This window comes from Mchenga conophoros, linkage group LG18 (genome assembly GCF_057382185.1).
Source record: "Mchenga conophoros isolate Kocher_MC1m ecotype Shallow Benthic linkage group LG18, M_conophoros_male_GT1.1, whole genome shotgun sequence".
NCBI lineage: Eukaryota > Metazoa > Chordata > Actinopteri > Cichliformes > Cichlidae > Mchenga > Mchenga conophoros.
In genome coordinates this window covers 36,902,742-36,925,994 of record NC_140543.1, presented here as the reverse complement: position 1 = coordinate 36,925,994, position 23,253 = coordinate 36,902,742, and the positions used below count along the sequence as shown (strand labels likewise).

General features: G+C 43.0%; 1 protein-coding gene and 1 pseudogene across 5 annotated transcripts in view; one reads left to right on the top strand and one right to left on the bottom strand.

The window, feature by feature from the left end:
* Positions 1–726: 726 nt before the first annotated feature.
* Positions 727–9,096, bottom strand: LOC146554366 (uncharacterized; annotated as a pseudogene).
* LOC146554365 (protein NLRC3-like) overlaps positions 7,145–23,253 on the top strand; it is a 25,510-nt gene continuing 9,401 nt past the window's right edge. Inside the window, exons 1-9 of one of the 5 annotated variants that reach the window (XM_085253139.1) lie at positions 8,184–9,203; positions 9,746–9,816; positions 9,892–10,021; positions 10,277–10,378; positions 11,056–11,134; positions 14,072–14,273; positions 14,428–16,228; positions 19,460–19,633; positions 20,643–20,816. In XM_085253139.1, coding sequence (XP_085109265.1) covers positions 9,906–10,021; positions 10,277–10,378; positions 11,056–11,134; positions 14,072–14,273; positions 14,428–16,228; positions 19,460–19,633; positions 20,643–20,816 — 2,648 coding nt within the window. In that variant the 5' untranslated portion in view covers positions 8,184–9,203; positions 9,746–9,816; positions 9,892–9,905. Of the gene's footprint in view, positions 7,205–8,169; positions 9,817–9,891; positions 10,022–10,276; positions 10,379–11,055; positions 11,135–14,071; positions 14,274–14,427; positions 16,229–19,459; positions 19,634–20,642; positions 20,817–23,253 lie in introns of those variants that run through there. The other 4 variants (XM_085253140.1, XM_085253141.1, XM_085253138.1 and 1 more) reach the window with 4 other exon arrangements.

Here is a 23,253-nt window from a genome sequence, read left to right as displayed (position 1 = left end):
TCAAATATATTATCACCAGAAGTGAGAAACTGTCTGCAGCTCCAGCTGTGCTGCATGTATTAAAGATAACGTCAGACATTGTGTGGGGGTCATGTCTGACACAGGCTGTACAGTCACACAGATAAAAGACAGCAGTCATGTTTCTAATAATATAAATGAAAACAGAAAGATTATGAAGATAAAAGCTGTGAGACTGCTCTAGGATGACTTGTTATCATTACATGAAGTGATTTAGAAATAATATGTAAGCTTTCAGGGCAGCGCTCACAACTTATTTAAACTGATTACCTGATGGGGAGCACACACAGATATAGAAACATATAGGTGAACTCTAAGAAGAAAACTGTGTTGATATTTTTGCAGAAAACTATTTATTTACACTTTTATATTTACAATCAGTTTATATTTATAGAAACAAAAGAAACATTCACAACTAGAACAAAACTGTCTTATATACAAAATCAACTGTTTCTCCCTTATTTACTGTTTTCTTCCACCATACAGCCAGCATACAACCATGCTATTAGAGGAACATCACTGGAACGTGGCCAGAACACACAAAAACAAGAACAAGACAATATATAAAAGTTCAAGTTCAGGCTCAGCTTTGCAGAGAAAACAATTGTACTCCAGTTCTGAAACCTTTCATTTGAAAACCTGTTTGCTCCTGAAGATCCTCTGGGTGTGGACCCTGCTGCTGCTGCCACAGTGACTAGTTATGCAGAGACAGAGGCATATGAGACAGAAACAGACTTAGCCATTATCACGTCTGACATGTAGTAATAACGCAGTACTTACAGCTCTGCATGTGTACTTTTACAGGTGAGATGCTCGGCATTGTGTCCTCCAGGTTTTCATCCTCATCCATCCCTGTGATGGAGGCAACAATTAGACAAATATGTACTGAATTTATATTTCATGTCAACAATGTTATTAAAATATTATTAAAACAACTTACCAAGAGGTTGTTTAGTTGGGGCGTTTGTAGTAGCAGGCGCAGACTGCTACTTCTTCCACAGGCACTGCTGCAGCTCATGCAGCCGTGTTCCTTGACTGCAGCTCTTCCTCATGATAAGGTCTGCATAGCCGTCACCTCTGCCGTCACAAATCTCCTTCCAGGTGCTCTTGGCTCGTGAGCCAAAGCCAACCAGCTGATCATCCTCAGAGGCTTCTGCAGCAACACTTACTCTGCTGGTCTCGTAGCTCAGAAGAGTTTTTATCTCTGCAAAGCTGAGGGCTTACTGTACAAATGAATGCAAGCTCTCCTTGCCATGCCCTTCTTCCACAGAGGTCCCTGCAGCCTCTTGCTTCTGGAGATCTTTGATCAGGTACATGGTGTCCCCGACATCATTCTCCAGAAGCCACCGGAAAGATTTCCCTTTATATTTTCCAAACTGCAGGATGTACTCTCCCTGCACTTCCTTCATGTCAGAGGCATCCCCTCCTCTCTGATAGATGACAGTCAGAGCATCGTCCTCCCTCACAGGTGCAGACTTGTCCTGAAGCTTGGGGTCATTTTTAATCCTTCGAGCTTCTTTTGACGAGTCCTGGAGAAGGTATCCAAGTGGCCCCTTGTGGAACGCCACAGAGATTTTCCCTGGATATGGCGCAACTTTCTTCTGCATCTTGACATGCAGTGAAAAAATAAACAATTATATTAAACAAAATTGATTCCAAACACAAACAAAGACATTCCAGGTTATAATCTTGCTGCTGGGTTTAGACAGCAGGATGCAGGAGAACAATAACGAGACACAATTTGAAAGAACATTGACAACATTTGTGATAAAAGTGTTTTTTACTCCAGGTATAACAAACTGTTCTGTCTGTAAATAAAAACCTTTCATGGTTGAATGATTATTGGCATATCTGCAAAATTTGTGGTAACTGCTTAGTAGTCATGGCACATAAGAATTGCTGGTAGATTCCCGCGCGGGAGCCTGGGATTGTTTAGCTAAACGGCCTAAACCGTTTCTCTATGGTAGTGCTAAACTACGGTGGCCCCTAGAGACAAAGCACGTACAAACTCAAAAACACATGCAAACTCAAAAACACATGCAAATTCAAAAACACAACGGAAGTGCTCCAGGACGCTAGGGGCAGTGTTGAGCTCTATTTGCAAAATAAACGGCAAGTTTGTCTGTATGGGACGGTCTAGTCTCCGTCGCGCTTCCCAGGTTGCCTAGCAACCATGATACTAACCGCTGGAAACGTGTCATACAACTTTGTTTGACAGAAATGAAGGAGAACATATTTTGTTCATTTGTTTGTTTGTTTCTACAAGAGCTTTGTGTGATGTGATAAGTATCTGAGGCTGAGACCACAGGACAGTAAAACATGATTTTTGGGCTTCATTTCTGTGCTGAACAGTTATTTAAGATTAGTTAGTAAATAAGAATTAGCTGATGTTGTTCATGAGACTAAAGTCATCTCACTTTGGTAATGTAAATAGAATAGAATAGAATAGCCTTTATTGTCATTGTACAGAGTACAACGAAATTGGAGTGCCACTCCCTTGGTGCAAGTTTCAATAATAAATATAAATGTAAAATATAAAAGTACAAAAAAACCAATCGTAAGTACTCAAACAATAGTATGTACAATATATACAGGATAGCAGCATAATATAATGACAGTGACTGTATGGAATAGGTTCAGTTGTTTTTGTGCTTATTTACTACGGTGGTAGCTCTGGGAAAGAAGCTATCCCTGAATCTGTTTGTCCTGGTTTTATGTGACCTGTACCGTCGGCCTGACGGTAATAGTTCAAACAGTTGGTTGCTGGGGTGAGAGTGGTCCTTGATGATATTGCCAGCTCTGCTGAGGTACCGAGAGTTTGCAGTGACCTCCAGGCTGGGCAGAGAGCAGCCAGTGATCTTCTGGGCTGTGTTGATGACCCTCTGCAGTACTTTCCTGTCTGCAGCTGAGCACCCTGCATACCATGTTGTTATGCCGTACGTTAGGATGCTCTCTATGGTGGCTCTGTAAAATGTCACCAGCAGCCTCTCCTCCAGGTTGTTCCTCCTGAGCACTCTCAGAAAGTGGAGACGCTGCTGGGCCTTTTTAACCACCGCTGTAGTATTTGCAGTCCAGGAGAGGTCATCAGAGATCTGCACGCCCAGAAACCTCATGGAGTGTACCCTCTCCACACAGCTCCCGTGAATGTAAAGTGGGGCCGGGTCTGCTCTGCCCTTCCTGAAGTCCAAGATAAGTTCTTTAGTTTTCGTGGTGTTCAGTTGGAGGTTGTTAACTGAACACCACTCAGTCAGTCTGTTGACCTCATCTCTGTAGTCCGACTCATCCCCCCTTGAGATGAGTCCAACCACTGTGGTGTCATCCGCGAACTTTATGATGGTGTTTGAGAGATGGGTAGGGGAGCAGTCGGATGTGTAGAGCGTAAACAGGAGGGGACTCAAAACACATCCTTGTGGAGACCTGGTGCTGAGTGTGATGGTGCTGGACCGGTGGGGGCCGAGTCTGACAGACTGTGGTCTATTTGTCAGGAAGTCCTTGATCCAGAGGCAGATGGGGGTAGAGAGTCCCAGGTGAGACAGTTTCTGGACCAGGATCTCCGGGATGATATGATTGAATGCTGAGCTGAAGTCCAGAAAGAGCATTCTCACATAGCTTCCTCGGTGCTCCAGGTGACTCAGCGCAGTGTGGAGCGCTATGGTGATAGCGTCCTCGGTGGATCGATTTGTCCTGTAGGCAAATTGGTGGGGGTCCAGAATGGGAGGCAGACCGGCCCTGATGTGCTGACAGACCAGTCTCTCAAAGCACTTCATCACTACAGGCGTAAGTGCAACAGGCCTGTAGTCATTTGGGCTGGCCACAGCTGTCTTCTTGGCGATGGGGATGATGGTGGAGGTTTTGAGGCAGGGCGGGACGGTGTTTGATGACAAGGAAAGGTTGAAGATTTTAGTGAAGACTCCGGTCAGTTCGTCAGCACATGCTCTGAGAACCTTTCCATGTATTCCATCAGGACCTGCCGCCTTCCTGGGATTCACTGACCTTAGAACACACCTCACTTGGTGCTCCCTAAGTGTTAGTGTGCCAGTGCTGGGGGCGGGTGGAGGTGGTGTGGCAGCTGAGGGCTTGGTCGTCTCAAAGCGGGCGAAGAAACGGTTTAGATCCTCAGCCAGTGAGGCATCAGTCCTAGATGTTGCCTGGTTATTGCTTCTGTAGTTGGTAATGTGATTGATCCCCTGCCACATTTTTCTGGGGTCGTTGTCAGCAAATATAATATGGCCAATATTATAGTTATTATATTAATCATTATTAGCTATTACAGCAGTGAACATGAACTCTGTGTCAAATACTGAGCCTCAGTACAGATTCAAGTTGCAGTTATTTACATGTCTTATCACCTTAAATCTTCACTCAAAGACAAGTATCTTTGACAGTGCATATATAGGTGTATCATATATAAGAGACAAATGTTGTTCCTTCAGTATGTTGGCATTACTAAATTTGGCTCAATGCTTACATACATGTGTAAAAAGAAAATGTACAAGCTGTGATAACTGTGTCTGATAGAATGAAGAGTAGACTGATATATGAAATATTCCTTTATTGGGTGAGAAAATCAGACCATGTCATAACTGCTGTAAGTCACACAGAATAGACATCAGAGCCTTAAACAGGCTGACGTCTGCTAAATGGGTCAAACTGGGCAGAAAGTCTACAAACACATAACATCCTTATAGAATATGATGTAACACTATAGATCAACTTAGCTCAGAATATATAAAGCATATAAACAGTTACAGCAATATGATGCAACAAACACAGCAGCTACTGATCCAAAATACTCAAAGCTTCATAGAACTGGAACAAACATTTATTTTAGCTCCATTCTGCTGCTGATACAGACTTTAGGTTTCTGAACATTAAACTTGTTGCTGCCTTTCATAGTGTGTAACTTGAAGGCCCTGAGTACTCTGAGTACTTTCTCCCACACTGGAAACACTGGGATGATCACATTATTTGAACATTACCTAATAAGACTGATTCAGCACAGACAGTTATGTTAAACTTTCCTAGCAGTCCTTCACAAACAGGGAACAGTCTGTCTATTCTCTCCATCTGTCAGCTGCTGCTGGCTCTTCCTCCTCCTCTTCCTCACACACTGCTGAGTTTGTCCTGGTGGATCATCAGGGCTGCAAAGCCTCACAGATGATGTGCAGCAGTGGGTCCCTCAGTCTGTCCTCACTCTGGACACTTGCAGTCGTCACACATGGAAATCAAATGTGTGATAAGCTGCAGGATTCAAACACAAGTGTAACTTATAAACACACGTTCATACTTTTATTCCACAATCAGAGAGAAAGAAACAGAGAGAGAGTGCAGGACAGACAGACAGGTGACAGTCTCAGGTGTACACACTGCTACACAACAGCACAGAGAAGCAGGATTTAGTGTTTGTGTTATTACGAGTGTAAACAAGAAGAGTCCCAGATGGTGCAGTGGACACATGTGTGACTGCTGTGATTAAAGCATCTTTCTTTCAGCTTAACGAGTGAACCGTCAGCTCGTTCAAACACACGTTAAAGTCCGTTTGGCTCGACACCACCGAACAGAGGCAGCAATATAACATAGCTCACATTAACAGTGCAGTGAATCCTGCTTGTGCCGTGATGTTCAGGACTGCAAACCGAGCAGCATCACTGACTTTCAGCTTGTTGTGTTTGTGGATATATGACTGACTTTAATTATCCACAAAATCATTACATTCTCTGTAAGATTAAGGTCGACTATATATATATATTTATTAAAGTAAAGGCTTTAAAACCAAGTTAATTCTGAAAGTACAAACATCGCTAATGTCAACTTTCCCGACATGTGGCCAACAGTAATGGTTTAATGTTCTTCATTAAAAAAATATTTGCGCATTAATAAGTGACATAATATTCAGTACTTACTTCTGAAAGTTTACTCTTCCTCCGCTCCGCTTCCACTGTTTTTTTTCCGGCAAAATTATCCACACCACCACCGCACTATGAAGTCTGGGATATGTTGGGCCATGAAGGCTACACCGACCCATCCTTAAAATTCAGGGAAATTAAGGACGCATTTCAGGGCCGCATTTCGGGCAGCCTTTGAATTCGGAAAGCCTTCTCTTGTGGCTGTGAGGTAATCGGCCTTAAAATGCGGCCTTTAAGGCTGCAAACCCCAAATCCGGTCATTGGTACTTCCTGGCTTGTGTAGTTACTAGGTAACAAAAGCTCAACACTGCCCCTAGCGTCCTGGAGCACTTCCGTTGTGTTTTGGATTTTGCAAGTGTTTTGGAGTTTGTACGTGTTTTGGAATTTGCAAGTGTTTTGGATTTTGCAAGTGTTTTGGATTTTGCAAGTGTTTTGGAGTTTGTACGTGCTTTGTCTCTAGGGGCCACCGTACTAAACCACTACGGGTGTAATATACTTTTGGCCACTACGGTCTTCCGGCGCTGTTGCGAGTTTGAGATGCGGCGGCACTTTTAAAAAATCTCCTCTTTTACGTTTCGGGAGAGAAAATAAGTAACTCAACGCTCGCAACACATCCCAACGCTCCTCATTCATTGATCAAAGGTAAGAAACGTCGTTTGAAATAAGAGTAAACCAACAGAATACATTTACAGGTGTATATTACAGGTAATAGGTGTGTTGCGATTGCATTTACGAAGCATCCATCGGTCAGTGGTTACACTGAAATCATGCAGTTTGTGCTTTGACCTCCAGAGGGCGACAAATCAGCACAGACAGAGAGCTCCATTCAAACTTTGCTGCCATCAGGAATAATTCTTCAAATATAATCATCAGTGTTTGAGCAGTTCTGATATCAGGGACAATCTAGACATGTGTGACAATACTGAACATGTCACATGACACACCTTAAACATCATGTGATCCACTCTCAGTCTGCACTTTCATTCATGACTTCAACAGGTTGAAAAGAGCTTTGAACAAACATCAGTTCAGTGCTGAAATATTCAAACGCTGCAGGAAGAAGAACAACAAAGTGATGACAGATGTTTGTGCTTCAAACTGGAAAACCAGCAGAAATAAATCACAGCCTGCCAGAGGTTTAGGAGTTTCTGAGGTGCACCTGAACGCAGCATAGTGTTTCAAAGCCCCTGATTGTCTTCAAACGCCGCATTAGGCTGAAAGTTTACTTTCACTTCCTGAACTTCGTGGAGTGGCGCTTGTTGTTGGTGTGTGAAGAAACTGTAAGTTTGCTTTGTTTCCTCCTTTAACAGTTTGTCTTTAGGAACTTTACTGTTTGTTCAGCTCATGTTTGAGTTCTTCACACTAGTGATGGGCAGATGAAGCCCCATGAAGCACTGAAGCTTTTCATCCAATTGGTTCACCCCAACGCGAAGCTTCGTGAAGCTTCATTTGCTCTAGCAGGACACCTACTGGACGTAAAAATAATAGCTGGCATGAATTTGAAGAGTGTGGCATTTTGCACACAGCCTGTAAATGTCAACAACAAAAGGAGTGTGTAAAACATGTATATTGTAGTGATGGCAGTATACTGTGTATATTTATAGTGGCAGTATGGGAAATGATTATTTGGAAATGCTTGAAATGGAAATGATCATTTACTGTGAGGTGAGGTGTGGTTGGGGTGTGGACAGTAGTTGTGCTTTTGTAACGTTGAGGTATGGACAGCTACACACTGAGGCTTTGAGCCTCAGTCCTGCCTGTTCACATTTTATTCTGTAAAAACTAAATTTTCACTGCTTTTACGACCTTTTTAGTGGGGAGAACATAGCTAGGATTTAATGATTTAACAAATCTTTTGAATCCTTTGTCCTCCACAATGCTAAATGGCTGGGAGTCCTCAATCACCATGCTGACCAGGTCTTCATCTATTTGAGATTGTTCTCCTGAGGAAAGACAATAAAGATAAAGCACAAATATAAATATCACACACGTAACTTATAACAGTTGTATAATATTGTTATATCATTTAGTAACATTACTGCATGCTATATTATCATTGCATTTGATGGCTCACCTGGTCTTGCTCTACAATCGGTGTCCCCCTTATTCTCATGCAAAGCTCTGTAGTGCCTAAGCATGGATGAGGTGTTGTTGTTATATCCCAGCTCCCTGGCACATAGCAAACACTTCACCTTGTACAAAAGTCAAGACAGCTCAACATAAATTGTATTGCACCATCAGTATCATGAAAATACATCTTCTGTAGAAATACCTTGTTGGGAGGAATAAGATCAAAATGTTCCCACACAGGGGAGGACATCCTCCTCTTCTTAGCTGGCTCCATTCTCTCCTGACTTTCTCTCCTCACTCTCATAAACTTCCAAACGGTCTCCAAACTCTCACTAACAACTCTCCATCAAACACCCACATTTTTGAATGAAGTCTGAGGGGTTTATATCGCTGTCATAGCTCGCGGCAAAGTTCGAACCACTTCATGAACCAGTCACGTGGTACAGCCGGGCAGCGAGGCTTCGGACGTCATCATTTTCAGCTCCTCCCATAAATGAAGCAAGCCTCGATACGCGCTTCGCGGAAACGCCCCCTCCATTACTCGACACACGCTCCGAAGCCTCGATACAGAACGTCCCATCACTACTTCACACAACAAACTGTGTGTGTTTGTATTAAAGTCAGTGTGTAATGTTTCCTGGCTAACATCAGCTGTGTGCAGCTTAGTTCAGCACAAATCTGCCGCTCCATAGTTCACGGTAACGGACTCACAGCTGGACCAACGAGGCCGAGTGTGTCCGCCACTCTGAGCTACGTTCGTGTTTGTGTGCTTGTAGTTTGTACTTTGTGAGTTCACTCAGAGGACGCAGCGTACGTGATGACGTCACAGCCCTTTACCTCCTTTACTGTCACTGTGATTAATATTTACACACCACACGAGACACCTGACAGCATGCTAACGCTAAGCTAAAGCTAAGCTAACGCTAAGCTAGCCAAGAACCCAGAGTGATGTTAAAGCTGAGTAAACACTGACCCCAGACCAGCACCGTGATAAAGTGAGCTGCTGCTGCTGAACCTGAACAGGTAACAAAGTGATGAGCAGTCAGGCTGCAGGTTTCTACCTGTTCATGTTTCCACAGTAGAATCACTTTGAAGTGTCTTTGTGCTGTTTCATCTTTGATTTGTGTTCATAAACACTCAGAGAAACATCACGTGACCTCATCAGGATCTGTGTTGGTGTGTGGGGCTGTACCTCAGCTTTAGATTATGGTGATTATGAGACAGTGTTTCAGCTCATTTTACACAGTAACATGAAAGTACTGTTATGAGGAGTAATGACGTAACATACTCCATTACTTTTAATTAAAGTGTTCTGTGTAATATGTGTAATAATGACTTTTTTGAGTAACTTCATCTCTGTCAATAACAACATTCATACGTGGAATAAAACCACATCAGTGGATCATTGCTGGAGCTGCCTGGACTTCAGTCTTCAGCATCTCAACCAACAGCATCGACATGCTGCTCCAGATGTCTGTGCTCCAGATGTCTGTGCTCCAGATGTCTGTGCTCCAGATGTCTGTGCTCCAGATGTTTGTGCTCAAGTGATCAGACTCACAGTTTCATCCTTGAAATAAGTGTTTATATTGTTGACCCACCATTGATCATGATCAGTGGTGGGTCAGCGACATGCTTTCTTTCCGTCTCAGGTTTAAATATCTGGGACTCTCCACCGTTTGGTTTTAAAACTGAAGAAGCTTCTCAGATGAAACGTCTTCCAGAAACTTAAAGACGTCTCTTTTCTTTCCAAGCTCCTTAGATCACATGACCTGGATGACTGAACCTACAGACATATTGACCTGGTTTCTAGGTCACATGACAGGTCAGAGGTCAGCGACTGTAACTCGGTTACTCCTGTTAATGTGAACTCACTGAGTGTTTGTGGTTTACCTCTCAGACTGACTGAAGACGATGATGGAGGAAGAGGAGGACAGAGCAGAGTCTGCAGGGTCCAGCTGTCCGTCTGTGAGGAGTGACCGGTCCAAAGGCGACGTTCCAGACTTCAGTGGTGAACCTGGAGCAACGAGGTCAGAGAGCTGAACTCACTGAGTAACAGAAATAATTCTGCACTGACATTATAATCAGTGTTGACTCTGGTTGATTGTCTGACTGTGTTTGTGAGCTGAGAGGAAATGAAAATGAGTTTGTAACAAAAATCAGTTTTGTCCAGTTTTCCTGTAAAAAGCTGAACTCTAATCTAAGAGGATGTTACTGACAGGAAACAGCTGCATTATCTGCAGTCTGTGTCATCACAGCTGCTTCAATCATGTTTGTGTCTGCAGAGGTCAGAGGTCACAGTCTGCAGGGTCCAGCTGTCCGTCTGTGAGGAGTGACCGGTCCAAAGGTGGAAATCCAAACTTCAGTGGTGAACCTGGAGCAACGAGGTCAGAGAGCTGTGATGACTCCTTTACATGTTTGTGTTTCCTGGATAAATATGACCTGAAACATCCTCAGATTGTTACAAAGATTCATTAAAAAGAAAACAATGAAAGAGAAAAGATCCAAATGTTCGACTTGGTCATTTGCTGTTTGAGGACAGTGATGCTCATATCTGTGGGGAAAGTGTGACCTGAGTGGGTTCATGTTTGTCTTTAAAGAACAGCTCTGATGCTCTTTGTGTCTGATCTGTTAAACAGTCTGAGAGGTCACACAGAGACCCAGCAGCTAAAGCCTGGATCATACTGGCTGCTGTTACTCCATCAGGACAACACTGAACCACAGTGCTGTTCATGGAAATCAGTGCAGCTTTACACTGTATCACCAAAGTACTGACTCGTCTGCCTTCACACACATGTAAACTTGAGTGACATCATATTCTGAGTCCACAGCATTTAATATGATGTCAGCCAAGAGTTCAACATATAACAGCTTAAACTGTTCTGAAAAGGTTTTTTCACAGGTTAAAAAGTGTTTACGGGATTTTTAACAGTTCTTTCAGAAGCACATACGTGAGGTCAGACACAGGGAAGCAGCAACACTGACTGAACACAGCTTTTAGAGGCTAAATTCACATTTTAATAATGAAAGTGGCTTCATGTGTGTGTCCATGGTTCATCCACAGAGTGGAGCAGCAGAGCTCAGAGGGTCCCAGTGGTCAGTCTGCCCAGCAGCATCAAACACAGCTGGACTCCATGTTTATGGTCTGTACATGTACAACAACTACTTTATTATTAATATTAATACATTTGTTTATAGGTCCCTTTCAGAACACCAAGGACTCTGTGGACTAAATGACCAAAAGAAACAAACTTTGAAATCAAATCAAATTCAAATTCAAATTTTATTTGTCACGTACACAGTCATACACAGTACGATATGCAGTGAAATGCTTGGACAACTGCTCGTGACCTAAAGAAAACAAAAAAGGAAAAGGCTATGAATAAGATAGGAAATAAATATGAAAAATTAAAAAGGGTAAATTTAACTAGGAAGGAATAAAATATAAATTAAGGTTAAAAATGAAATAACTGTACAACACAAATTAGAATGAAGGGTAAATTTAACTGGGAAGAATAAGATAAAATATATAAATTAAAGTTGAAAATAAAATAACTGTACAACAAAATACACAATATAGAACTATATAAGAATGTATGAAGAAATCTAAATATAAATAAATATATACACAATAACAGCAGCTGTACAAGTATTAACTGGAAATGAAGAATATAGTGACCAGTGTTGTGCAAAACCAAAGTCCAGAAAGTCCAGTGTGTGTGTAAGAACTGTATGTGTGGGTCAGTACTGTGTGGTGGTGTGATTGAGAGACCGTATCGCCTGCAGGAAGAAGCTCCTCCTCAGTCTCTCTGTGTTGGTCTTCAGGGAGCGGAATCGCTTTCCTGACCTCAGCAGAGAGAACAGTCTGTTGTTGGGATGGCTGAGGTCCTTCACGATCTTCCTGGCCTTGGTCCAGCACCGCCTGCTGTAGATTGAGTGCAGGTCAGGGAGCTCGGAGCGGATGGTGCGCTCAGCTGACCGCACAACCCTCTGTAGAGCTCGTCTGTCCTGCATGGTGCTGTTCCCGAACCAGGTTAAGATGTTTCCCGTCAGGATGCTCTCTATGGTGCACGAGTAAAAGTTCCTGAGCACCTTGGAGGGCAGTTGGAAGTCTCTCAAGCGTCTGAGGTGGTAGAGACGCTGTCGGGCCTTTTTCACCACGGTGTTGATGTGACAGGACCATGACAGGTCCTGCGTGATGTGAACTCCGAGGTATTTGAAGCTGTCCACTCTCTCCACTGGGCACTCGTTGATGACGGGGGTCTGGTAGTTCCTCTCCTGCTTAGTGCTGAAGTCCACTATCAGCTCCTTTGTCTTACTGACGTTTAGAAGGAGGTTGTTCCTCTGGCACCAGTTCTCCAGATTCCTAATCTCCTTCAGGTAGGCCGTCTCGTTGTTATCCGAGATCAGGCCCACCACGACGGTGTCGTCAGCAAACTTGATGATGGTGGTGGAGCTGGTAGTGGCCACACAGTCATATGTGTACAAAGAGTACAGCAGGGGGCTCAGAACACACCCCTGGGGGGCTCCAGTGCTGAGAGTGGTGGAGGCTGAGACATGTCCGCCCATCCTTACTGCCTGTGGTCTGCCAGTTAGGAAGTTGGAGATCCACTGACACATAGATGAGCTGAGTCCCAGATGCTCCAGCTTGGTGGTGAGTGTGGAGGGAATTATGGTGTTAAATGCAGAGCTGTAGTCTATGAAGAGCATTTTAACATAATTCCCCCTTCTAGTGTCCAAGTGAGTGAGTGATGTGTGGAGGAGATGAGAGATGGCATCGTCTGTGGAACGATTTGGACGGTAAGCGAACTGTAGTGGGTCCAGTGTGTCTGGTAGTGAAGAAATGATGAAGTCTCTGACCAGGCGTTCAAAGCACTTCATCACTACTGAGGTGAGGGCTACAGGGCGATAGTCATTGAGAGAAGCAGGGTGGGGTTTCTTCGGGACAGGAACAATGATGGACTCTTTGAAGCATGTGGGGATCACCGACTGTGGAGACGGTGCAAATGTGATCACAGGGAAACGTTTTAAACATCGAGGCTTTAAACAGAAACCAAAGTGAAACAGTTTGTAGTCGAGATCAGTGGGAATGAAGCTGAATAACTGTTTCTTCAATAACTCTGAGAAATAAATGACAAATATGATGGAAATTAGCAGCATTAGCACTTACTAATGATGTGAGTCAACACTCTGCTGTATTCAGACGACCACATTAGGTGGTGTAATGGAAACCAGTGGATCCAGTCCAGTCGTGGCGACCTGTGGCGAGTCGATCTGAGCAGCTACTAATGGAAACGGGGCCATAGATGTGTTTGTGCTTAATAACAGTGAATCACAGGATTTTTACATTACAGTTAAAATCTCATGTTGTTTGTTAAAGTGTGCAGTTCAGGGTGTGTTACTAAAACTGTGGTTTGCTCACTTTCCAAAGACCCAGCCCCCATAAAAAGCAGCCAATCAGCTCTAAGAGTTACACACACGTGTAAACCAGAGCAGCAAATCAGGTCCAAATGTGTTGTTCACAGTGAGTGGATCATCAGTGTGCTGCTATGTTAACATCCTGCAGCAGGATGTGTTTGGTCAGCTGGTTCACATTTCCTCAGGACCTTCTTGATGTGATGTTCTTCTGCCTCCCTGGCTGCTGTGTCTGTGGGGATGGCGTTCGCTCTGTGTTGTAGCGTCCTGATGACGCCCAGTTTGTGCTCCAGTGGATGATGAGAGTCAAACCTTAAATACTGATCTGTATGTGTAAACAGAGTGAACCTTTAAGACCAGCTGTCTGTATGATCAACTCTGTCACCTATAACATCGCCAAGTTTCTGGCTTCGATCATCAACCTGTTGGTAGTTCAGCTCTGAACACCAGTGAAATGTTTCTCCCACTGAAATCGCTGCATTCATATGAACAGAATCAGCGTTTTGGGACCGTGGAGTTGTGGAGAAATTCTCAGTTAATCAGATAAAGTCAAACTTATAATTGGTGAGGAGATCGTGGATGATCTGCTTCTTGATTGTAAAGAAGTGGATGTTGTGTGGACTGAAGTTCAGAGTGGTGGGTCATTCATAAATATTCTGTTCCAGCTGCTGGAGGACAACATCATCACGTTTGTGAAGAACGAGCTGAAGAAGATCCAGAAGGCTCTGAATCCAAATAAGCCCCAGTGCTTGGAGTTTCAGAGGGAGGATGATGAGCAGAGGAGCAGCAGAGAGGCATTTGTGAAGATCACAGTGGACTTCCTGAGGAGAATGAAGCAGGAGGAGCTGGCTGACCGTCTGCAGAGACGTAAGAGGATTTCTTACTTAAGGTTTTAAGCTGTTAGATAAATGAGACACTCATGACACCAGTGTGTTCAGTCATTTCTCAGTGGGTCAGAAAATGTCATCAGCGATTTGTAAAATATGATTGTTGAAGTTGTATTTTTATTATTATTATTCAGAACTTCCAGCTGCTGTTTGTCATCGTAACCTTAAATTCACCCTGAAGAAGAAGTTCCAGTGTGTGTTTGAGGGCATCGCTAAAGCAGGAAACCCAACCCTCCTGAATCAGATCTACACAGAGCTCTACATCACAGAGGGAGGGACTGCAGAGGTCAATGATGAACATGAGGTCAGACAGATTGAAACAGCATCCAGGAAACCAGACAGACCAGAAACAACCATCAGACAAGAAGACATCTTTAAAGCCTCACCTGGAAGAGATGAACCAATCAGAACAGTGCTGACAAAGGGAGTGGCTGGCATTGGGAAAACAGTCTTAACACAGAAATACAGCCTGGACTGGGCTGAAGACAAAGCCAACCAGGACATCCAGTTCATATTTCCATTCACTTTCAGAGAGCTGAATGTGCTGAAAGAGGAAAAGTTCAGCTTGGTGGGACTTGTTCATCACTTCTTTACTGAAACCAAAGAAGCAGGAATCTGCAGCTTTGAAGGCTTCCAGGTTGTGTTCATCTTTGATGGTCTGGATGAGTGTCGACTTCCTCTGGACTTCCACAAAACTACAATCCTAACTGACCCTAGAAAGTCCACCTCAGTGGATGTGCTGCTGATAAACCTCATCAGGGGGAAACTGCTTCCCTCTGCTTGCCTCTGGATAACCACACGACCTGCAGCAGCCAATCAGATCCCTCCTGACTGTGTCGGCATGGCGACAGAGGTCAGAGGGTTCACTGACCCACAGAAGGAGGAGTACTTCAGGAAGAGATTCAGAGATGAGGAGCAGGCCAGCAGGATCATCTCCCACATCAAGACATCACGAAGCCTCCACATCATGTGTCACATCCCAGTCTTCTGCTGGATCACTGCTACAGTTCTGGAGGATGTGCTGGAAACCAGAGAGGGAGGACAGCTGCCCAAGACCCTGACTGAGATGTACATCCACTTCCTGGTGGTTCAGGCCAAAGTGAAGAAGGTCAAGTATGATGGAGGAGCTGAGACAGATCCACACTGGAGTCCAGAGAGCAGGAAGATGATGGAGTCTCTGGGAAAACTGGCTTTTGATCAGCTGCAGAAAGGAAACCTGATCTTCTATGAATCAGACCTGACAGAGTGTGGCATCGATATCAGAGCAGCCTCAGTGTACTCAGGAGTGTTCACACAGATCTTTAAAGAGGAGAGAGGACTGTACCAGGACAAGGTGTTCTGCTTCATCCATCTGAGTGTTCAGGAGTTTCTGGCTGCTCTTCATGTCCATCTGACCTTCATCAACTCTGGACTCAATCTGATGCAAGAACAACAAACAACCTCCAAGAAATCTAAATTATTTAACAAACTAAAACTTCAATCTCTCCACCAGAGTGCTGTGGACAAGGCCTTACAGAGTCCAAATGGACACCTGGACTTGTTCCTCCGCTTCCTCCTGGGTCTTTCACTGCAGGCCAATCAGACTCTCCTACGGGGTCTGCTGACACAGACAGGAAGTAGCTCACAGACCAATCAGGAAACAGTCCAGTACATCAAGGAGAAGCTCAGTGAGAATCTGTCTGCAGAGAAAAGCATCAATCTGATCCACTGTCTGAATGAACTGAATGATCGTTCTCTAGTGGAGGAGATCCAACAGTCCCTGAGATCAGGAAGTCTCTCCACAGGCAAACTGTCTCCTGCTCAGTGGTCAGCTCTGGTCTTCATCTTACTGTCATCAGAAGAAGATCTGGATGTGTTTGACCTGAAGAAATACTCTGCTTCAGAGGAGGCTCTTCTGAGGCTGCTGCCAGTGGTCAAAGCCTCCAACAAGGCTCTGTGAGTAAACATGTGATCAGGCTTTATTTATAACATAAACAGTATCATGTGTGATGGACCCTTAAAAACTTAAACATATTTTTTTACATGATCATCAGCACTAAATACAGTATATTATAGTTAATGTTTGATGGCAGCAGTAAATGTCAGAGTGTCTTAAACATATCTGGGTGTCAGCTTTTATCAAAGTCACGTCCAGAATCATCCTGTAAGTAAATTTCTTTATACAGCAGCTTTCACAGGTCAAAAACCACAAAGTGCTTTACAATAGAAACAGGCAATAAAAACACAGAAGATAAAAACATTAAACAGCAAACACTGAACATCATACAGCCTAAAACTAGTTAAAGGCCACTCTGAATACTAGAGTCTGAATAAATGAGTTAGTGGGACCAGTAAAAGCCTTTGACTGGAAGATCTCAGATGTGAGAAGAGCTGTAGGATTGTAGAAAGTCAGAAACATAAACTGGGACTAAAAGTAAGGACTAAAACTTTAAATAACGCCTAAAATGAACTGGTTACCAGTGTGAAGAGATTAAACTGGAGTAATGTCCAGTCTAATGTGCTGGTTAAAAGCCTCGCAGCATGATTCTGTACTGACTGAAGACGTTCAAAGACTGTGATGGAGCCGTAGGTGATCAACTCCCTCATTGCTCCTCTGGTCTTATTGCTCTGCATCAGTGCACTGCTCAGCTGAAGAGTTCACTTCTATATGTTACAATCTGCCTCACCAGTACAGCTCCAAGGATCTGCAGCTGCTGAATCAATTATATTCCTCGTGTTTCTTCTGGTTTCCTGTTGTTAGATCTGCATGCTTGATTGTTTTTCAATCTCTCCAATGTCGTGCACTTTGATTTCCGACTGTACACAGTCTGTGAACCATGACAATTTGTGACAGAATGCAATGATCAGTGAGGACCCGGAGGACACTGACATTTACACTGTGCAGAATGAGACTTGAGACTTTATCTCACTGCTTTGTGGACGACTGATGGAAGGACTAATCACTATATCTGCTTTAATTGAACGAATTTCCATTTCACTGGTTCAGTCTCCCAGAATCTCTCAATCATACCTTGACCTTTTCCTAGAGTAACTAACCCTCACTCACCAGGATATGAGCCAGCCTTCCCTCTCATTGCTACATACTTACAGTCTTGCCTATCACCTAGGGCTGCACGATTAATCATTAGAAAAACGCGATCTCGATTCATACTTGTGTGCGATCTCATTTCCAAATGACAACGATTTAAAAAACAAAACAAAAAAAAAAACGACGATTGTACCGCATTTTGATCCGGGATGTAATCTGCATGAAAACAAGCGCTCACTCTTCCTGCTCAACAAATGACAAGGGCGGAGCCTTATACCACGTGATACAGAAGCTGTGCCGTGTGATGCTAAAATTAGCGGGAAAAACAACGGAGAGCACGTCAGGGATGATGAGAAAGTGACAGGAGAAAATCCGTCCCGGTCAACCACCCAAACATCAATAACGGGAACCTTATACAGCGCTTCCCTATACCCGTCGAACTCGCGCAGGCACAAAGAAACTACGGAGGCTATTACTTATCACCTGACCAAAGATATGGCTCCATCAACACTGTGCAAAACGAGGGATTTAGGAAAATGATCAACACCCTAGACAAACACTACACAGTGCCGTCCCGCAACTATTTTTCTATTGTTGCACTACCTGCTCTGTACACGCAGCGTCGAGCAACGGTGGAGACGGAATTTCAAGCAGGACAACATTTTGTTGTTTTTATGTTTATTTATTGTTTTTATGTTCAGTCTCAACTGTTACGAAGTTGATGTGCAGTTAATAAGTGCAATAAATAGGGATGGGTATCGTTTAGGTTTTATCCGATACCGGTGCCAAACCGGTACTTTTGAAACGGTGCCGGTGCTCAAACGGTGCTTAAAGAATGGAGAACACAAAATTGGTCCTAAAACCTCTCATGCTCAGCTGTTTTTTTGTAAAAAGATAACAATGTGTGCCTTTTCTGCAGCTATGGGGCATATATGGTATCACTCTTGACTGGAAGCAGTGCTTAAACAATGGAAAAAACACAAACTTTGTCTAAAAACCTCTCATGTTTAACTGTTTTCCACTTTTTCTTTGGTCATTTTAGCCTTTTTGTCCAGGGTGAAGGGAGCATCTGCCATCAAACAAGACAGCCGCATGTAGCTATGATGATGTTTGCTAGTTCACCTTACATGCATTAATGTAATAACGTGGTTAGCCTACTCAACGTAAATTACACACGAACAACATTAAGCTACTCACGCAGAGAAGAACGGCTGCTGCTGCATCATCATCCTCATCATTTCTGCTACACTGGCAGGGCTAGGGGCCAGGACTCTCCTCTTCGGGTTTTTGGGGGATGTTCTAACTCCGGGTCGATAACAGGCACCACACCCGCAGTAGATGCGCTCGGTGTGAGGTCTCGCAGCAAGCTATCAAATACGGCGCATTTCTTGGCTTTTAAAAAAAACGCTATGCGTCGCCAGGTGTTTCATCGGATTCGAGGTGTTACCTCCTTTGACAGTATCACAGTATCAGCTTAAAGCACTTGTTGCAGGCTGCTGAGTTTGCATCTTTTGCTGTGAAGTACAGCCAGACTTTGACCGCTTCGCCTTGGACATTTTTAATCTGTAGCTCTGCTCTAACAGAACGTACGTACCCGGCCCCGCCTACTATCCTCGGAAACGTAAAATGATTGGCTAGAAGTGTATCACAGCTCAGGAAAAAAAAGCACCGAAATAAAGCACCGAAATAAAGCACCGAAATGTGCGCTGCTTTTCGGTCTGGTTACTACCGTTTATGTCAGAACCGGTGCCATCATGGCACCGGACACCGGTACCCATCCCTAGCAATAAATATTTATACTGGAAAAGAAAATCGTGAGAGAATCGTGATCTCAATTCTAAGCCAAAAAATCGTGATTCTCATTTTATGCAAAATCGTGCAGCCCTACTGTCACCTGTTCACAGAATGAGTCATCACTTGTTTTTGTTTAGCATTTAATGAACAAGTTCCAGGTCTTTATATTTACACAGGGAACATTTTTAAACTAAAACGTTTTTTAGCCATAAATAGTAATGCACACTGACATTTGTCTTTCTTTCAAAGGTTCAACACAAGAAGTGATTTAAATTAATCACAAACAGTTTGTTATCAAATGACAATTTTTCAGATTATGTCTTTATTTTGTTTTTGTTTTTTAGGCTGAGTGTCCCTGATCTCTCTGAAAGAGGGTATGAAGCTCTGTCCTCAGTTCTCAGCTCCCAGTCTTCTACACTGAGAGAGCTGGACTTAAGTAACAACAACCTGCAGGATCCAGCAGTGGAGTTTCTTTCTGCAGGACTGAGAAGTCCACACTGTAAACTGAATACTCTGAGGTGAGATCAAGTTATGTTGTGCTTTTCATGAATTGACAGAATTAACCAATAAGAAGCCACTAAATGGGGAAAAAAGTCAGTTAAACTTCTGTAATAGTTTTATGTTAGTGTCATCTCTTAGTGTTGACTAGGGCTGCATGATTTTGCATAAAATGAGAATCACGATTTTTTGGCTTAGAATTGAGATCACGATTCTCTCACGATTCTCTTTTCCAGTATAAATATTTATTGCACTTATTAACTGCACATCAACTTCATAACAGTTGAGACTGAACATAAAAACAATAAATAAACATAAAAACAACAAAATGTTGTCCTGCTTGAAATTCCGTCTCCACCGTTGCTCGACGCTGCGTGTACAGAGCAGGTAGTGCAACAATAGAAAAGTAGTTGCGGGACGGCACTGTGTAGTGTTTGTCTAGGGTGTTGATCGTTTTCCTAAATCCCTCGTTTTGCACAGTGTTGATGGAGCCATATCTTTGGTCAGGTGATAAGTAATAGCCTCCGTAGTTTCTTTGTGCCTGCGCGAGTTCGACGGGTATAGGGAAGCGCTGTATAAGGTTCCCGTTATTGATGTTTGGGTGGTTGACCGGGACGGATTTTCTCCTGTCACTTTCTCGTCATCCCTGACGTGCTCTCCGTTGTTTTTTCCTGCTAATTTTAGCATCACACGGCACAGCTTCTGTATCACGTGGTATAAGGCTCCGCCCTTATCATTTGTTGAGCAGGAAGAGTGAGCGCTTGTTTTCATGCAGAGTACGTCCCGGATCAAAATGCGGTACAATCGTCGTCTTTTTTTTTTTTTTTTTTTTTAAATCGTTGTCATTTGGAAATGAGATCGCACACAAGTATGAATCGAGATCGCGATTTTCTAACGATTAATTGTGCAGCCCTAGTGTTGACCTAGTGTTGCAATAAACAGGATTTATTGCAAAAAATCTAAAAACTCTTTAGTGCACCCTCATTGCAATTTAATAACAGTGTTTAATGTTTATGTGTCATTTTTCAGACTGAGTCACTGTAAGCTCTCAGAGAGAGGCTATGAAGCGCTGTCCTCAGCTCTCAGCTCCCAGTCCTCTAGTCTGAGACAGCTGGACCTGAGTAACTCTGACCTGCAGGATTCAGGAGTGAAGTTTCTGTCTGCTGGAGTGAAGAGTCCACGCTGTAAAATGGAAACTCTCAGGTCAGGATTTAAAATGTTCCACCGATGATCATGTTAAACCTGATTTCTATTACTGCATAAACAGTCAATTGATTTGAAAAAAGTCTTAATGTAGAAATTAGCGTCTGGGGTTTTTAGTGATATTTGTTCACTTTCTGTCTTTCATTTGCAATGAAATGTCCCATCTGCTCCTCTGAGTCCAAATTCTTTATTTTAGCAGTGCTTCATCCACCAAACCTTCTAGTTCGATTCCTGTATTCTGAAGGTTTTTACAGAGCTGTTTGTTCAGATATCAGAATTTGATTTTCAGAAAATTTTAGTAATAAAAATATGATCAATTGATTATTTCTGACTGAAAAGATGAAATATGTATTTGGTCATAGTGATATGACTCATTGCCTCACTTAAACATAAAATGTAAACAAAAATTCAAAACAATAGATTAATATAAAACTGAATTTGACTGTTGAGCTTAAAGTGAGCTTGAATGTTATTCACTTCCCGTTTTATTTTGGTAGTTATCGTCTCTGGTTTTTACTTTTACTTCCTCCCCCGACATTGTCTACATTAGTTTCAGCTGTAGAAGATTTATTGACTGTTTGATTTGTCACTTTTTTTAAAACTATAATTGTTGACTTATAAACTATTGCTAAAATGTATTTTTATTAAAATACCAAATAATTTATTACTTTATCATCTAATTAGATTATAATTCTGTAAATAGGGGAGATAGTGTGGTCTATGTGGGTTGTCTTCAGGTACTCTTCCTCCCACAGTCCAAGAACATGCATGCAAGGTTAACTGGAGATGTGTGATTGTGAGCATAAATTGTCTGTCTCTGTGTTTACCTGGCTACATCACCATGGTTACTGATGCTGAACCAATAACCTGGTCTGGATCAGGTTATGTTCAGAGTTTTTGTTTAAAATCAACTGAAGTGCCTCGTTTTCACTGATTCTTTCATTTACAGGAAGCTTTAAGTGTGATATAGATTCAGTTAGGGTTGCAAAGGAAATTTAGCATTAAATGTTCGAGTGAGTTAGCTCCCAGCTAACTAGCAAACCAGCTAACTAGCAAACCAGCTAACTGCACCCACAAGCTGCGACTGCGTCTTTCTAACAAGAGCGTCAGACACTCAGACTGGTTTTCTTTGTGGATGATGATTTATTCTCACTGATCCTTCATGATGATGCTGCCATCCACCCACTGCTCCTAGCAGTGTTGCCAACTCCTCAGTAAGGAAAATTGCTATTGGCTGTCCTAAAAGTTGCTGGAAGTCGCTGAATGACGTCATCGCCTAATTTGGATAAATGGTCATGCTAATGTAATTGTAACGTACGTTGTAGGAGAGAAAAATAACATCGTGGAAGCGACATAACGTGAGTAAAAAACGTCCTGGAATGCATTTAAATAAATAAATCATAGTTCTGTCTGTAACTATTACAACACTCTCACCACATTTGTTAACAATTCTCTCAACAAATGTGTTTCTCCTCGTTCTTTGTTATCCAGCTGAGACTTTGGGTATAAATGTGTCATAAACAGGAGAAAGCAGTGCAGGTTCAATGTAATCAAACCTCAGACTGAGTTCAAAATCATCACCTGTCCCTGATACCACGTCAGCACCAGAACCATGATGTGTTTACTCACATTTAAAAAGGTGGAGGTCAGTGTGAATGGACTGTTGTCATTGGTCTGAATGTGCCTCTATAAACATGTGCTCTTCATTATTGATGTTTTCCTAATGAACAGAAAATGAGACTTAATAAAATCCTCTGACTGTTGTTGGAGCAGGTTGGGTCCTGGGTTTGAGTCCCCCGCTGAACCACAGGGGCTTCTAGCTTTGTTTCACAGTGTATAGAACAACAAATAAAACCAAATCTCAAAAAAACGCATCAAACTTTGAGGGTTGAACCAAGGATGAGGAAGCAGACTCGGCCCCAAACAGCTGGATATATGGATGTTACCACAGCAACCACAGCAGTGTGCTCTCAGTATATTTAGTTGTATAAAGGTGTTTGTGGTGTGTTGCAGCTGAAGCAGCCTCATGTATGTTGACACAGGGAGAAAATAGTGTGAGGACACTGTTCACAGCAGTCACAGCTCGCTGCCTTCAACAGTCTCTTCCTTCCTTGTTTGGATGTCACTGATATCATCTTCTGCTCTCACACTGACCACCTGTTGGAGCTAACATGCTAACATGGAAGCCGCAGGTATGCCACCTGTGGCAGCTGAGGTCACGTGATCTGAGTGTTTGAACCACACGTTGGAGCAGCGTTTCCAAACATCTGCACTTCAGAAGCTCCAAAGTGTGGAAACGTCACTGTGGAGCATCCCAAGAGATTTTCTTGCCTCTGCAAAGCTAAGCTTGCAAACAGCACCATAGTTTGTCAATCCCAACCAATCAGAGCGCTCCTTATGTCACGTCACATGACGCGTGTGTTTACCTCTTTGATTA